General features: G+C 38.1%; 1 protein-coding gene across 9 annotated transcripts in view; it reads left to right on the forward strand.

The window, feature by feature from the left end:
* Window positions 1–16,828, forward strand: part of ARHGAP12 (Rho GTPase activating protein 12) — a 115,850-nt gene that overhangs the window by 72,421 nt on the left and 26,601 nt on the right. For 7 of the 9 annotated variants that reach the window (XM_043883168.1, XM_043883167.1, XM_043883165.1 and 4 more), the window contains 3 exons: window positions 5,008–5,133; window positions 8,045–8,119; window positions 15,770–15,831. In XM_043883168.1, coding sequence (XP_043739103.1) covers window positions 5,008–5,133; window positions 8,045–8,119; window positions 15,770–15,831 — 263 coding nt within the window. The remainder of the gene's footprint in view (window positions 1–5,007; window positions 5,134–8,044; window positions 8,120–15,769; window positions 15,832–16,828) is intronic. The other 2 variants (XM_043883170.1, XM_043883173.1) reach the window with 1 other exon arrangement.

Below are 16,828 nucleotides of genomic sequence, written 5' to 3' on the forward strand. Positions count from 1 at the left end.
GTTATTTTTTATATTAGCAACAGCAGCAACAATGCCAAGAAGAATCCTAAGATTATACCTATAGAAAGTTTGTAAGATCTTAAGAAAATTTCAGAGCAGAATTGAGGGACATAAAAGATGACCTGAAATGATGGGATATACCATTATGATCTTGGGTTGGGATGCTTAACGTTGAAACAGTGTCCCCATTGATCTGTAAATTCACAGCATTTCCATTTACTATTCTTGTCTCCACCTTTTTTGTTTTTTTGAATTGATGCTAAATTTTACTTGCCAGCAAAGGTCTGTGAAGAACCAAAATATTCCTGAGTAGGGAGAATGTCTACTCAAGAATAGGAGAGGGGTGGGGTTCCTGCTCTAGTGATTAAGTTGTGGGCACATGTGCAGAGAAATAGACCAGCAGAACAGAATAGGAACCTCAGAGGTAGCATCACAAATCCCTGGGTAAAGCATAGACTGTACAATAAATATTCCGAAGATTTATTGGTTATTCTCTGGGGCGGGGGATGAAGTAAACATAGATCTTGACATCTCACCTAATGATTAATTCCAGGTAGATGACAGCTCTAAATGTAATAAGCAAAACTTTAAAGGCTATAGAAGGCTGGATCAGAGAATGTCTTTGACTTCAGAGTAGGAAGCATTTTTTCAATAAGACTATGTAAGGAAAAACTATAAAGGAAAAGGTGGGCAGTTGTGACTACATACAATCCAGCAGAACACCTTTTAATATTAAAGATACCATACACAAAGGGGAAGAGATGAGCTTTGGGCTCAGAAAAGCTACATTCAATTCGCAAAGCCTACAAAGGCTTAGAAGCCAAAATGTATAAAGAACTTCCTGGTTCTTTATGTACACACTAGTGAGAGAGAGAACCTAATTGAAAATAAGCAAAATGACTGTCAGGGGAGCGGGTAATTTCCTTGGTTCTGTCTCATCACAAAAAAAATTTGAAGCGACGGACCTTAAAGCCCTCGGTGTATCACAGCTCTCGGGCAGTGTTACAGCTCCGTGTTACAGCTCAGTTTTATTTAGAAAATAAATAAAGGAAATACATCCTCCAGGCATGAGGGCATGCTGACCCAAAAGACACAAAGAGGAGGGGGAGAGAGAGAGAGAAAGAAAGAGAGACAGAGAGCACCTGCAGAGGAGAGAGACACCCTGGGCCCTTTGGCTCCTCTTTTTGTATGTTTTTTTCCTCCCCCTGGGCCTGCCCTATGTAAATTGGGCTAGCCAGGAGTGCTGTTTGTTCTACCTGAGGTCCTCACTCTGGTCCTCGGACCTTCCTTTGTTCTATTTTCGCCGGCTTTTCCCTTCCTTGTCTTTTAGCCACTGCCATTCTGGACTCCTTTTTCCTATTACAACTACTTAACATGACTAAGCCATATGGAGGAAAGGAATTCATGAAATAAGTATTTGAAAAGAATTTCCAAGTCACCAGGAAAATGAAAGCAGTGAAGTAACATTATACATATGTATATACATTTATTTTCTATACACAAATGTGTATAAATTCAACAGTATCAAGTATGGCAGTAGAGAGCATTATGTTCTGCAAGTTGGAGTGCTGTTAGTACCCCACCTTGGGGATGTCCACCTGAAACAGAAGGTTAAATTATATTTAGTGCTGTCTATGGAACTGCTGGAGAAGGAAATGGCAACCCACTCCAGTATTCTTGCCTGGAGAATCCCATGGACAGAGGAGCCTGGTGGGCTATAGTCCATGGGTCGCAAAGAGTCAGACACGACTGAGTGACGCGACTTCACTTTCACTATGAAACTGCTAGGTGGCGTTTCGCTGGGCTCCAGAGAGCTCTGGTCCTTTGTATCTCAGCGCAAAAAGAATTCAGCAGAGGCAAAGTAATAGATAAGATGTGACTATTAGAATAGGACAGTTGTGGGGCTTACAAGTGGGTGGGTGAGAGAGTGGCAAGTGCTGAGAACTTATTGGGTTGCAGTTTTATAATCAAAGGAAAAGTAGGGAAGGGCAAAAGATCATTTTTCTCATTCTTGAGTAGACATCACGCTTTCATCATCAGCTCCTCCTCCAGGTTGGGCAGGAGAGTTTTCTTATCCCTGCCTGGTCAAGCCAGGGCTGTCATGCCACTATGGAAAAATTATTTCAGGTCTCAGTACAATGAGGGTCTTTCACTTTGAAGTGTCACCTTTCCATAAATTACTATTTTCTTTGTGCATGCAGAGAGCATGTCCTAGGTATCATTAACTTACTGAGTCTCTGGGCAGGATGTGGGTCTCATGCCACCATTTTTTATTGTTTGGGGGGCATGTCTCATGCTTTGTTTGCATGGGTTTTGCTGCTAAGCAAGCCTTCTTGGTTTTGTGGTTAAGCAAGCCTGCTTTCTTCAGTGATCATTAATGTATTGTGGTCTCCCAAAGCCCTCTAAAGTTCCTCCCTATCTAAGTCCTCAAATGGTATTTCTGAGCTATTTGATTATCCTACTCTACCCCTATCATCCACATATAAGGTAGTATTATGAGGAAGTGAAATATAAATGAGTTTGAGCTGAAAACTTACCAACATGGATGTAGTTTTTTTTAATTGCTGTTTTTTAATAAAAACATTATTGAATGAAAAACCAAATTGAAGATTGATATGTGTGATATGATTCCATTTATATAAAATTTAAAAGCCCACAGGTAATATGTAGTTATAGATACATATATATGTACTGAAGTGTAAAGTTCTGAGAATGGTGAGCACTGAGTTATATGGTACTGCCAGGCAGGGGTTAATGTGTGTGTGAGTCGCTCAGTCGTGTCCAGTACTCTGCCACCTTATGGACTGTAGCCTGTCAGGCTCCTCTGTTCGTGGAATTCTCCAGGTAGAAATACTGGAGTGGGTTGCTGTTTCCTTCTGCAGGGGATCTTCCAGACCCCGGAATCGATCCAAGGTGTCCCGTGTTGCAAGGCAGATTCTTTACTGTCTGAGCCACAAGGGAAGCCCTTGCTGGGGAGGGGAGGAGGAATGGAATCTAAAAGATGTGCTCAGAGAACCCTCATATTTTATTTCTTTAGAAATCAGAAAGTTACCTGTCTTAGGTATGTTGGAGCTCAGTGGTGGGTTTTTACTATAATTGCTATTCTTTTGTATGTTTGAAATTATTCAAATAAAAATGCAATTAAAATTCTTAAAAGAGGTGTTTTTAAGAAGTTTTTTTAAATGTTAAGTTTTAGCCATCTTGTTCAACTAGATTGTGTTTGTGTGTGTGTATTTTAACTATGGTGTCTTCTTATTTTTTTTTTCTGTAATTACGTGACACTTTATTTTTGTCTTCTGTCTACATTAGATTTTATATCACATTTTATTTATGCTTTATTTGCTTTTATGAATATACTGTTGCTGAGTAAAACTGTCAACACCTTTAAAATGGTGATTATTACCCAGTTTAATTTTACATTATTTTTGTTGCCCTGCGAAAAGGATTTCTAAACAGTTGTGGTAATTATAAAGTTCAAAAGCTAGGGTAAATATCCATTAAAGTTCATACACAAGCTTACACACAATTGCACATTTTAATTGTTCCTGACAGTGATTGTATTGAAGTGATAATACAACTCTACTGGGTCTCTGCACTTAAGAAATTTATTTCACAGAATTTTTTGGGGGGAAGCCTTTAATCTTCATCTTTGTTCATTCTATAAATGATCCTTTTGTGAACTTGTGTGACAAATTTTAAGATTGCTATTTGTTAGGCAACAGTGGGTGAAAAACATACACCCATGTGACTGCCTGGCTTTGGCAAATTCTGATGTGAAAAATGAAGTAACAGCTTTGGGAAACAGTTTGGAGGGCCTGTATGGACTCATTTTGGAAAGTGAAGAAATGACATACTGTGGACAAAAATGTTGGAAGGTTTTTTAAAATAATATAAACAGTATAAATAATGTATTATTGAAATTTAATAATAAGATAAAATAATTTAACTTCACTGAAAATACAATGAGTTATTAAAATTTAAGATTTACTGGGGTTTTTTGAGAAGTAGGTATTAGGAATACTTTGGTTTCAGGAGAAGAATGTATCCCTTAAAAATAGATGAATTTTCTTTTGTCATTTTATTATAATTTATTTATAATATATTAAAACTGCCTGTATGAAGCTGCATAACTCTTAAACCTCACATTTCTCAAATGTTTATGCCTGGTGGTCTACTTGACATTTCAAACATTGCAAGGCTTAGTATCTTGTTAATAATGTGTTCTTAATTTTATATGTAATTTTTGCTTGGCATTTACTACTACCCTTTGTCAGGGGGGCGTGACAACCCACTGCAGCAGAGAATCCCCATGGACAGAGGAGCCTGATGGGCTTCAGTCGTGGGGTCGCCAAGTGTGGGACGCAGCTGAGCCTCTAAGCACAGCACTTATCCTTTGTACACAACTGATATGTTCACGATTGGTGTCTGAACTAGTATGGGCACTACTGTTTGACTTGGTTACATTTTACCACTTCAGAGAAATAAAGAGTAGTGTGCTTGACCTATGAATGGAAAGTAAAAGTAAAAACAAAAAGCCCTTTAAATGTGAATATACTGTTGTGTATGAAAGCATGATTTTAAAAACATTTAAAAACATAAGCCGATAACTGAATTCATGTGGATTTTCAAAGTAGAAGGAACTTTAAAAAATTAATTGGTCTGATGACCTCATGTTACAAATCATAATAACTAATATTTATTGAGACCCTATCAGGGCAACATTTGGCACTTTTTATATGCTATTTATTCCCCTATTTCTGTTGAATCTGTTTTACAGTGAGTACAGTTTAGACTTGGGGATATTAAGTGATTTGCCAAAAATAACATGAGCTCAGTCTCTCCAACACCCAAGTGTGTGAACTTGTGCCAAGTGCTGGTCAGAGATGAGTGAACTCCTACTAGTGTCACATGGCGAGCTTTGCCTGATGCCATGTGTCACTTGGAGCCAGCATGTTTAGATTCCACTTCTGTTTCTATTATTTATGAGGTGTAATTTGTTTTCTTTAGTACAATGCTTCATCTCAGCAGCAAAGAGAAATTATTAAAAGTAGGAGTCTGGACAGGCGGCTGCAAGAACCAATAGTATTGTCAAAGTGGAGACATAGCACCATTGTGCTGGATGCCAATGACAAGGTAGGATTTTCTGAGAAAATAAATCTGTTGAGAACTCGGGCAAGTTCTTTATGTTTTATTTTCTTCTTTGTTACGTCTCATACCTTGGTGGTGACTGTTTTATTGCATGCCGTATCTGTTTGTCCCAGAGTGGGGATTGGTTTTGAAGTTTTCTGGTTTTTGACCTATGGCGTAATGATGTATGTATACATGGTACATTTGGGCCTGGTGGGTGATAGGTTTTTTTCATAATCCCATTTTAATCACAAATCATTATTGTTTGTCTTCAGTTTCTAAGAGATTTAATGGTAAAGACATTTAATTAACTTTCCCATCCCAGGGAAGATTGAAAGCCTGCTCCTCCTGTTTCCCTAACAGCTCTCTGTTCAAAGTGCTCCTGAGAAGTCATGTTCTCTGTTTGAACTAGGGAGTGGATTTTGATGCAAACAATGAGATTGGAAAAGCGGTAGAATTTTTAACTTCCTTGTGAGTTACATCTTTACCTTGTGACCTCAAGTCTGGTGATAGAATAGGAAATTACTACAGATTTGTAGACATCAGACATACTGATGTTAAAGTGGTGGTGATGATGTGAGAGTGGCAATAACACCCTAACATTGAAATACTTGTCACTGGGGACTCTATTTCACCAACAAGATTCTCTTTCGGCATAGTTAATAGGTTTCTGCATTTGCAGGCGTGTTCGTGAAAGCAGGAGGCCCTCTCCAGAGGCATATTTCTCTGTGTTTGGATACTTTCAGTCCTAAATTCATTTTTAAATTATCTCTATCAGTCGCTCAAACAAGTACTTCTAATTTCTATTTGTAAGGATATTAGGTGGTGGAATGTAGAGGGCATATTAAAAGAATGAAATTCTGGAGTCTGTGCTATTGAAGGCTTGGAAATATATTAGCATTGAAGTTAACCTGTGTAGGTAAGAGTCCTAGAGATTTTATTAATAGTAAAAAAATTCATTTAACTATAAGAACCAGATTACACTTCACTGTATACAAAAAACTGTACTAAATGTGATGAACGCTGTAGTGCCTAAGCTATGGTTGAACCAAGTCTATTGCATCATCCAGTGGACTCTAGAATAAAAAGGATGTTTATTTTGCTGATGTAGACTTAACATTTCTTACCTCTTTATAATCTTTCATGAGATTCATTTTCAGTATATTATTAGAATAACATGTGGGATTCTTATTTCATATCCTGTTTCATCTAATTGTTTCAGAATGTGATAACGTGATTTTCTTGAGACTAGAGCTTATTTTTGTAGAAATGGCGTTTTCCCCTCTACCTTTATAAATGGAATCACAGATAATTATTTCATCAGATAAATTCTTTTACTTATCATCATCTTCTAGTATGTATGTTTTTAAGATTTAAGATTATAAAAGAGGGACTATACCAGAACAAAGCTGGTGGACTCATACAAGGGGTAAAACCTGTATAACTTGAAAAGTAATCACAGAAACCTAATACTGTATAGCAAATGTTGTTACAATGCTATAGGTCCTAATTCAGTTGCCAGACAACCTTGAAGGAGGTAGGTGAGGGTATGTAGTTACCACTCATTTTATTCAGTTACTTATTTTCTAGTTTATGGGTCATCAGATCTTTCCTGTTTTTCTCACACTGTTTTAATATTAGGCACTCTTTGAGAAGTCAAGAAATGGAAAAGCAAAACTTCTGAAGCTGTCGGAAAAATTACTTAAATGAGGCTAAACTGACATTTGGACATTAAATGTAATTTCTTTTTATAAAGAAATATTTGACATGATTTTAATGTTTTCTCTATTTGTATGTAGGCCTTGGATGTTTGCTTTTAAGGTTGTCCCTTCAAGAATTTTTCCTGTAAAATTTCACTGCTGCCTAGTTTCTGTATTTATAAATTGTATAGGTTATGAACCTGAAGACTTTTTTCCAAGTAAATGGATGTTAAATTAACGGTTTTGTATTGTGATTTAATAAAAATTCCCAGGCTCGTCACCAGTTTTTAATCCAGTTTCATAAGTATAGAAAAGTAGATGATACAGATGTGAAGATGAATGTCCAGAGAAATTATCTGGCTTTATAGGAAAGTTAATAATAGATGTTGGCATATGATTTTCCTAATTCTCTTTTCCTGAAATCATTCAAAGCTTCTAGGAGAACAGAGAACATTTAAATCGAACTTGGCTGTTGGTACCAATATAATGATTCTTTGGTTTTATCCTCCATGAATAGTGTTACAAGTACCTGAGGTAGAAGTCACATACCATTCTAATATTGACAAAGCAGAATTTCTTTGAAAATGCACATTATTGGCTTGCTTCTATTATATTCTTGTAGGCTTAGACTTTAAAATATTCCTTTTTTTTTTCTGGTGAGTTGTTAATCTGTAAATCTGAGGTTTTTTCTTTGCATACTAAAAAAATTCTTTGTTTCTAATAACTGAGGTTAGCTATAAATTATATTAAATACTAATAGCAATTTAATTAAATACAAGTTCTTATTCTGGCAGTTGCCAAGTAGTTCCTGTGAGTGTTCTGTGCCGAATCCTACCAGAATTCACACCAAGAGCAAATTAATATGTTGACTGTTAACATTTTTATCCACAAGTGTGCAGATTTTGCTTATTTTAAATATGGTTAATTTAAGCTGATGCAGCATCATGATTTTAAGGCAGCATGCCTCATTTCTTTTGCGTAATCCTTTATATGATATTTAAGTTTATAATAATTGGTACAAGATATGCCATCTTTTATAAACTTTATGACATCTATAGTTTTCACATCTGTACCATATTAGTTTCATAGCTGAATATAGAAGGGAAGTAGGAAAAAATTTTTCTCAACCTCCCTTATTAAGCTCTCCCTTTATGAGTAGAGGGAGAAATACAATTATATGAAATAGAGTAACATTTTTCATTACTTATTTTTTGTAGGAATCTCCATCTGCCTCAAAACCCTGCTATCCTGAACATGAGTCTTCTCCCTCTTCACCAAAGCACCAAGATACAGTTAGTATGATAGCAGCAAGTAGAAAATATAGTCCAATTATTTCAATCAGTTTCAGCAAATTAATTTTCTCAAGTGTAATGTTTAAATATCTCTTGGGCTTCTATCACATTTCATCGGTCTCTCAAAAAATAATCAGATAATAGGTTTAAAATAAAAATCAGATTTTATTGATTTAAAAATTCCCCTCTTTGTGCAAAATATGGTACCTTCGTGATCAACTTGTATACCATATTTATAAGGGATGAATTTATGTTTGGCTTTTGAACATAAATGTTAAAGTCCCTGGAGAATACTATCAAGTTTACACATTACCCTTTCTTCCTCAGGCCAGCAGTCCAAAGGTAAGAAGCACCCTCCTCCTTATTAACGAGCTTAGATGCCCTTTTCCTCTCTAAACTGTCAGATGCATCACCCAGCCTATGCCAGGTGATATTGGCCGTACCTAACTCAACTTCAGGTTTCTCCTAAGCTTGGAAAACCTCCAGTGACTTCTCTTCAGCCTTAATGTTGGAGAAATTCTACTTGACCTCAATGTTTGTAGGACCCCCCCTCCCCCAAGTCTTCCTGTAATTTGCTGCTCCTCTTCTTCCCCTTCAGTGGCTCCATTTCCTTTCAGAAAGGGGGACTAAACTTCGTGTTGAGGTCTTCGAGACTGTGCCTGTCCTGGGCCCTCAGCCCCCCTCACTTGTTCTCACTGCCCTCTGACTCTTCAGCTCCAGGGTCTTCATGTACTGAAACCCGTGCCTCTCACATCTTTGTCCAGTCAACTTCTAGGTCATTCTTTAGAGCTCAGTTCAGACTCAGAATTTTATTCTAATCCTCTAGATTTGGTCAGATTTCCCTGTAGTGGGTTTCCCTGGTGGCTCAGTAAAGAATCTGCCTGTAATGCAGGAGACCTGGGTTCAATCCCTGGGTTGGGAAGATCTCCTGGAGAAGGGAATGGCTACCCACTCCAGTATTCTTGCCTGGGAAATTCCATGGACAGAGGAGCCTGGTGGGCAACAGTCCATGGAGTCGAAAAAAGTCAGACCCGACAGAGCGACTATCATTTTCACTTTCATACTTTCCCTGTAGTCTTCTTTATAGCATTTAAGTATATGTTATTTGATTCCATAAAATAGAGCAACGCTTTTCATTTCTTATTTCTTGTAGGAGCTTCCAACCCTTAGTTAATGTCTTCCCCACTAGACAAAGGAAAGCTTCCTTAGAGCGGAACCAGAGTACTCAGTGCTGTAGAGTTTTGCTGTTCCAGGGAGTTTTGCTGAATAAAGAAATGAAATTTGTAAACTTTTTTTAAAAAACAAACTTTTATTGTTATTTCCTTAATTTTAAGGAGTAACTTTATTAGGATACTTCTAATTTCCCAAGAGCACAGATTTTCACAGATGGTGCTTTCCTTTTACAGGCTCTTCCTCCCTTCCCTGAGCAAGTCTGGTCTTTTGATTCATCTAACATGTTGTCCACCTGTCCTTCTGATGTTGCTCAGAGGGTTTCACTGCCTACCCTGCTCCTTGGCTTCTCTGCACCTACAGTTAATCCTGAGCTGATTTGTAGGAGGACTCTCTAGGTCCTGCCCCCACTAACCTCAGCATAACAATATATCTTCTTTTTCTCTGAGCTCCAAGTCATTGACAGCATCTGTGGAGTGAAAGTTACCTTGTTGTTCTCCCATCTCCCTGCTGAGAGTTTAAACTCCAAAGGGACTCATAGGGGCTGCTTTCTTCTTTTTTCTTTTATATTATTTAACACAGTCCTGGGTACATAAACATCAAATAAAGATAAAAGTGAATGTGATTTTAGTGGTTTTGTTAAGAATTATTCTATGAATCTAAAGTACTGTTACTACAGTACGCTTAATTTATCCATCTATCTAGAAAAAGAAGGAAACCTTTTTAAACTTACTTTAGGTATGGGTAATATATAACTTCTAAGAAGACCTTTTATAAATTATTTATATTTTGGTAAAAGGGAATTTCTAGGTAATCCTAGAAACATGAGTTTATAAATGTCCCACGTAGGTTACAAAGGACTGTTTGCAGATTATTCCCCCAGGCAGTTATCCTTTCTCAAGGGTTTGCCAGCACCCTGACTGTCCTGGACTCAGGGTCCCCTCTGATGGCCGTGGCAGGGAACTACCTCACCAGGATTCTGTTTCATTCTTTGTTTTCTTGCAGGTGGAAAAAAAAAAAGGAATAATTCTGTTAATTCTGCCTAAGGCTATTCTGTTTTCTCATAAGTGTAGAGTGTCCTTCCCCCCATCCCCCAGTTCAGCTCCCTGCCCCCAGAGGCTTCTGTCCCCTGAATGTCTTCCTCCTCCCTCAGCCTCTGCTTCCTGTCAGCCACTTGCCCTGTTTGAACTGAGTCTTTTGCCTGTCTTTCCCACTCTTACCCAGTTAATATGAGCAAATATTTTCTTAGTACTTTGAGTTAAAATGTGGTTGGCATAAAAAAGCCTTAGTGGTAAGAAAAAGGAAGCTACAAATGTAGAAATGAAACTGACAATATAATCAGTATTAGTTACCCGATACCATCTTTAAATCTCTGCAAATTGCCCAGCTACCTCTCAGATCTTTTTTTTTTTTTAAATTAAAACTGTATTGGCTGATTCATGTCAATGTATGACAAAAACCACTACAATAAAAAAAAAGAAATATAACTAATACACTGTACTGTTCACCCATTTAAACTGTACAGTTTGGTGGTGGTTAGTATTAATGCAACTGTTGTTACCCTCATTTTAGAATATCTTCATCATGTCGAAAAGAAGCACTCATCTGTCATGACCCCCTCTGCCTCCACACCCATCAAGCCCTAAGCAGCCAGTAATTACTTTCTATCTCACTGGATTTGCCTGTTCTGGTCCTTTTGTATGAGTAGAATCATATAATACATGGCCTTTTTTCACAAGCTTTGTTCACTTGCATATGATGTCTTCATTCAGTCTCTTCTAATCAAAGCAGATTAAAATTTCATCCCTTAATATAAATTTTAAACATGTTCATTTTTTTCTTGTTTTCTCTCCAGTTTTCAAATACATTATTTTTCATAGTCACTTGAAGTCCTTTTTAGAAATAAGTAGTGTATACATCTTTTAAAAAATTGATAATGTTTCTCTACAGTATGACTAGAGCATGGATTCAGTAGGATTTTGTAGGCTGATCTAAGGACCTAATCTCTATTTGTCCCAATGTGCCTATGAGAATATGCATTTTAAAGTTTTCAGTTACTGAATAGTGAATACAATTTTAAATATATAATTTGTAAACTTGAGCTTTGACCTTATGTTTTCAAATAATGGTATTAAAGTGCTTTACCCACTTTGGAGCAAAGGACATTTCAACACGTTCTTTAACAAGAGTGTTTAGTGGACAAATTGTCTAGTTTTTTTCCATTGAACATGATTTAGACATTAATTTTTTTTAATAAAACTGGTTCTTTAAACATTTTTTTAATCGAGGTGAAACTTACTTAACATAAAATTAGTCATTAGCTATTTTAAAGTTTGTAATTCAGTGGCTTTAGTGTATTTACAATATGCTCCTAGTTTTAGGACGCTTTCATCAGGAGATCCCTACCCATCAAGCAGTCACTGTACATTTCCCTGCCCCTTCTCCCCTCCCCCCAGTAAGCTCTAGTTTGAAGATCTGTATGAATTTACCTGTCCTGGAAGTTTCATCACAGTGATTCTTTTTCGACATTATATTCTTCCTCTGTGTAGAAAGAATCTTTTTATTACATTATTATAAGATGATTAACTGAAGATAAAAGTTTTATTGGGAGGTATTGATTTTGATATTAACAGTTATTACCCAAAATTGGGAAATGCTTACTTAACTAAATGAATGCAAAAATCAGTTAGAAATTCTGGAGCCTGCAAAGTGGTTACGAACCTGTGGAAGTTTTCCCGGATTACTCAGTGGAACAAATATTTTATTGTTTTCTTGCCTTATTAGGATAAGAAAATCTTATTACAGTCTTTTTAGTTCAACCTTAACCAATTTTGCTAGTTTTTATTAAAACATTCCTGCTTATTTTCAACTTGAAATTTCCTTTGGAGTGTCAGCATATTCAGACTAAGAAATATTCGTGTGTGAGTATGGACAGTTTTTAGAGGACTTAGCAAAGTTTTTATGAAGTTATTTTAGTAAGCTACACAAAAACATTGATGGACTTTGATCCTAAGTGGAGAAAAGTACACCAAATAGTATGAAGTAAAAATCTGTCTGAATTCCTTCCCCCGAAGCTCACACCTGAATAGTCAAACCTGTATCCTCCTGCCCATCACTTTTATGTCAGATGTAGAACTTCAGTGTTTAAGAGCTAAAGCTTTATTTTCTCCATCACTGACCTTCTCTTATATTTCTTTTTTTAATGCCTTCTTTTATTTATTTAATTTTATTTTTTGGCTGTACCACACTGCATGCAGGATCTTAACTTCCTGACCAGGGATCAAACCCACACCCCCTGCAGTGGAAGAGGGGAATTACTTGTTTGTTTTTAGCTGCCCTGGGTCTTTGTTGCTCTGCATGGGTTTTCTCTAGTTGCGGTGCACCAGCTTCCCATTGTGGTGGCTTCTCTTGTTTCGGAGCACAGGCTCTAGGTGTACTGGCTCCTACCGTCGCGGCATGTGGGATCTGCATTTCGGCATGTGGGATCTTTCCTGATTGCTCTGTGGCATGTGGGGGTCTTCCTGGACCAGGAGTCTAACCTGTGTGCCCTGAGTTGGCAGGCGAATTCTTAACCGCTGGACTCAGGGAAGTCCCTCTCTTACATTTCTTAGCAGTGTGATAGCACAGCTACTTCGTTGGTTAATTACTGACCTTCCATCACTGACCTTCTCTTATATTTGTTTTCTTAATGCCCTCTTTTATTAAATTTAATTTTATTTTTTGGCCGCAGCACATAGCTACTTTGTGGGTTAATTACTTCAGTAAATATATATTGAGCCCCAGGTTCCTGCTGGCCACTGTGCTGGGTGCTGTCATACAGCGCTGAGCACAGCCGATCTAGTTCCAGCGTACAGCCTGATAGAAGGTGAGGAAATTATATGTAATAGTGCTTTGCGGTAAGTGCAACACAGTAGGCGAACTAGGGGCCGTAGTCATAGGTCGGAAGGTGGAGGTGCTCCTGCTTGAGGGGTTGGGAAAGCTCCTCTAGAGAGTGCCTGGTGGTCCGGTGGTTAAGACCCCATGCATCCAGTGCAGGAGGGACAGATTCAGTCCTTGGTCGGGGAATTAAAATCCCACATGCTGCTTGTTGCTGCCAAAAAGTGAAAAAAAATACCAAAAAACAAAGAGTGTTCTTGCCGCTGAGGGGACCCCCCTCTACCTAGCTAGCTGCTCAAGCTTGGGAGATTCCCAGCTCTTCCCTCTTCCTATCCCTGTCAACTCTGTCTTCTGAATCACTCTCATATTTGGCCCCTCTTCACTCCCTCACTGGAGAAGGGAATGGCAACCCACTCCAGTATTCTTGCCTGGAGAATTCCATGGACAGAGGAGCCTGATGGGCTACAGTCCATGGGGTCGCAAAGAGTCAGACACAACTGAGCGACTTTCACTTTCACTCTCTCACAGCTACTGCCCTGGTCCAGGCCTGCAGCATCACTTACGGTAGTAACTAGGAGTGTTCCACTTGAGTCCGTTGTCACCTGCCTCTCCTCCATTCTCCCCATGGCCTTTGTTTCCTGCTGCTTCTCCACCTCAGTATGTTGAGGGAACTTAAGGCTCTTGCAGCTGATGCTCCTTCGGCCTCAGTGCGCTCACTCGTCTGTCATCCCCAGCCCTTGTTTCCCTCCGGCTCCTCCTGGTCCTCAGTCTCTAGGAAGCGACTCTGACGCCCTTCCTTCCTCACAGGTGGAGTTAGATGTGCCTTTCTCACTGCACTTCTCATTGCTGTGGTCATTGCTTTGCACCTCTACGCTTTGAATGTGGCAGATTTTGTTCTTAGGTTCACGTTGGAGTGCTTGCTCCTTAGAGCGTTAGTGCTTGGGTCTTGGTCCCTGTGAGAATTTCCTGGGTACTCTGGGCCCTGCCCTTGAACGATGTCTGTACATGCATGGTTTTGTGCAGTATCGGTCCATTCACAGCTCAGGTGAGAATCCCTGATCCAGAGTGTCTTTTCATCCCTCAGGCTCTGGCCATCTGTCACTGCTGCTGTCCCTTCCATTTCTCTTCCCTTATTGATGCTGGCATTTCCGTCCTGTCTCTGCTTTTTCTCCCACTCTGTCCCAGCTTTGGTGTTTTTAGTAGGCTTATTCCTGCTCCTGTGCTTACACAACCAGGGCCCTTCCTTTCAGATAAACGTTACTTAGTTTCTGGATCATTGAAAGGTTCCCCCCCTCTTCTCTGCTTTTGATAGTAAATTGGGAATGTTCTTAATGTCCTGTGCATGTTTTTAACTGTGTAATTGAGGTTTTTATTGAGAGGCAACAGAGAGTTCTTAAGGAAAAGGATCAGACTTGCATATCTAAGGCGAGCCAACCTTATGCTTTGTGAAAAAAAATTGCAACAGTATGGATATTTCCCAAGTTCGCAGTTACCAAAAGTGAATAACAGAACAGTTTGTCAGCTTTGTCTATAGATTTGAGTTTTTCTTATTAGACCAGGCAGGCATTATCTTTTAGACATTAGTGAGAAAATATTCGGTATTTATATCCTGTACAAGAAAAATGTGGTTGTTTTTCCTAAATAAAGTACATTGAGAACATAGCTGAGGTGTGAGTTAAATAGTTAGAAATAAATTCTGAATCGGGAGTCTTTTCCCTGCGTGTGTATATTGTGTGTATGTTTTAGTTGAAATGAAATTGACTGCTTTGTCTTGTGCTTAACAGTGCTCACTAATGCTGATGATTGCTGTAGGCATTCACTCATTTTGGTTAAATGATTTGAATATAGACGGCTAGAGGAGTGAGAAGCGCTTCTTCAGTCCCACCTGGAAGGATGTTAAGATAACATTTAACTTGAGCACAGCGGCTTTTGCCTTCCTAGGGTGTGATGGTAAAGCTGTGTAACTGGTTTTTACATCCGCTGACTAATAGATGTAGTTAGTCTCGAGCCCAGTTCACCATATGTTTAATGAAGCATGTAGTGAATTCTTTATGCCACATTAAGGCCGGTTCTATGCAGAGTACCAGTTACTTTAAGCAATTTATTAAATATAGTCACTGCATTTGTTCCACCTGGTTATTTTTACATTCTGACAAAGTGGGTATCTTAAATAATTTTTAGACTATACTGTTGTACAGTGACAGCAAAATAAATAATTCTTTTTCTGTGATATTTATCCTTATAGCATTGTATCCTTTGCTTTGAACAGAAAGTCATAAATCACTTTTCCAGTGCTGACTTGTAGCGTTCATATGGAGATCTAGTTTGACTTTACCTTATGACTGCTGTTACTTGAGAAGACCAAGTGCTTAATTATAAAAACAACTGAAAATAACTTTTTTAACTGAAAATAACTTTACAGAAGTATTAGAAAATTGTATTTTTAACACATTGTACAACTAAACATATTACTACTGACTAATCTTTTCTTTTAAGCTAATATTAGAGTACCAGATCATTTTGATTCAGTTGTATGTAAGAATTTAGACCTCATTGCCTATATGAATGATGTATAAACAGTAATACCTCTGTTCCATACCATAGGGTCAAGAGAAATATGGATTATTAAATGTAACAAAAATTACTGAAAATGGAAAAAAGGTTCGGTAAGTACACAAATCATTAATGATGTTTTATCTGACTGATATAAATAAAAACTGTATATAAATTATATTCTAGTAGAAGTGATTAACAGTTTCAGAGCAATTCAAATGTATTTTCTAATTTTTTATATACATATATATATATATATATAAAAGATTGTTAGGAAGTGTAGCAAAAATTTTCTTTATCTTGACACGTTTCTTAGGGTAAGGTTAAATTCAGAGGTGATAAGGCAGACGATTCTGAGCAACCATTAGCTCTATTAAAATTTTTTTTTCAATAAGTAATAAATGCACATGGCAAAATACAAAGATACACAGAATAGTCAAAAGCCAGTCACCAGCCATCAGTTTTCCTTTCCCAGAGGCAACCAGTTAGGTCTAGTGAGATGTACTGTTTTCCTCCATAGAAAGAAAATAGATATATTTATATATGCATAGATTACTTTTAACAGTCTTTTAACAGTTTATCTTGGAGATGGTTCTGTTTCATTGTGTGTGCAATTGGTACGTTGTTCTTAACTGCTGCATGTTGATGTTTAGTTGCTCAGTTGTCTCTGACTCTTTTGCAACCCTGTGGACTGTAGCCTGCCAGGCTCCTCTGTCCATGGATTTGTCAGGCAAGAATACTGGGTTGGGTTGCCTTTTTTTCCTCCAGGGGCTCTTCCCGCCCCACGGATGGAACTCCTGCATTGGCAGGCAGATTCTTTGTTTCCCCGGAGCCACCTGGAAAGCCCATAGTTAGTTACATGTTATATGGCTGCATCATAGTTTATTTAATTGTTATTTGTAAGTATATGCCTGTCTATTGGTAAACATTTAGGACTTTTACATCTCCCATCCAAGTACTAACCAGGCCCGACCCTGCTTAGCTTCCGAGATCAGCCAAGATCAGGGGCGTTCAGGGTGGTATGGCGGTAGACAGGACTTTTGCATCTTTTGCTATTAAAAACAGTATTACACTCAGTGTCTTGCACAGCTCATTTTGTGAGTATGTAGA

Source organism: Cervus elaphus, chromosome 23 (assembly GCF_910594005.1).
Source record: "Cervus elaphus chromosome 23, mCerEla1.1, whole genome shotgun sequence".
NCBI lineage: Eukaryota > Metazoa > Chordata > Mammalia > Artiodactyla > Cervidae > Cervus > Cervus elaphus.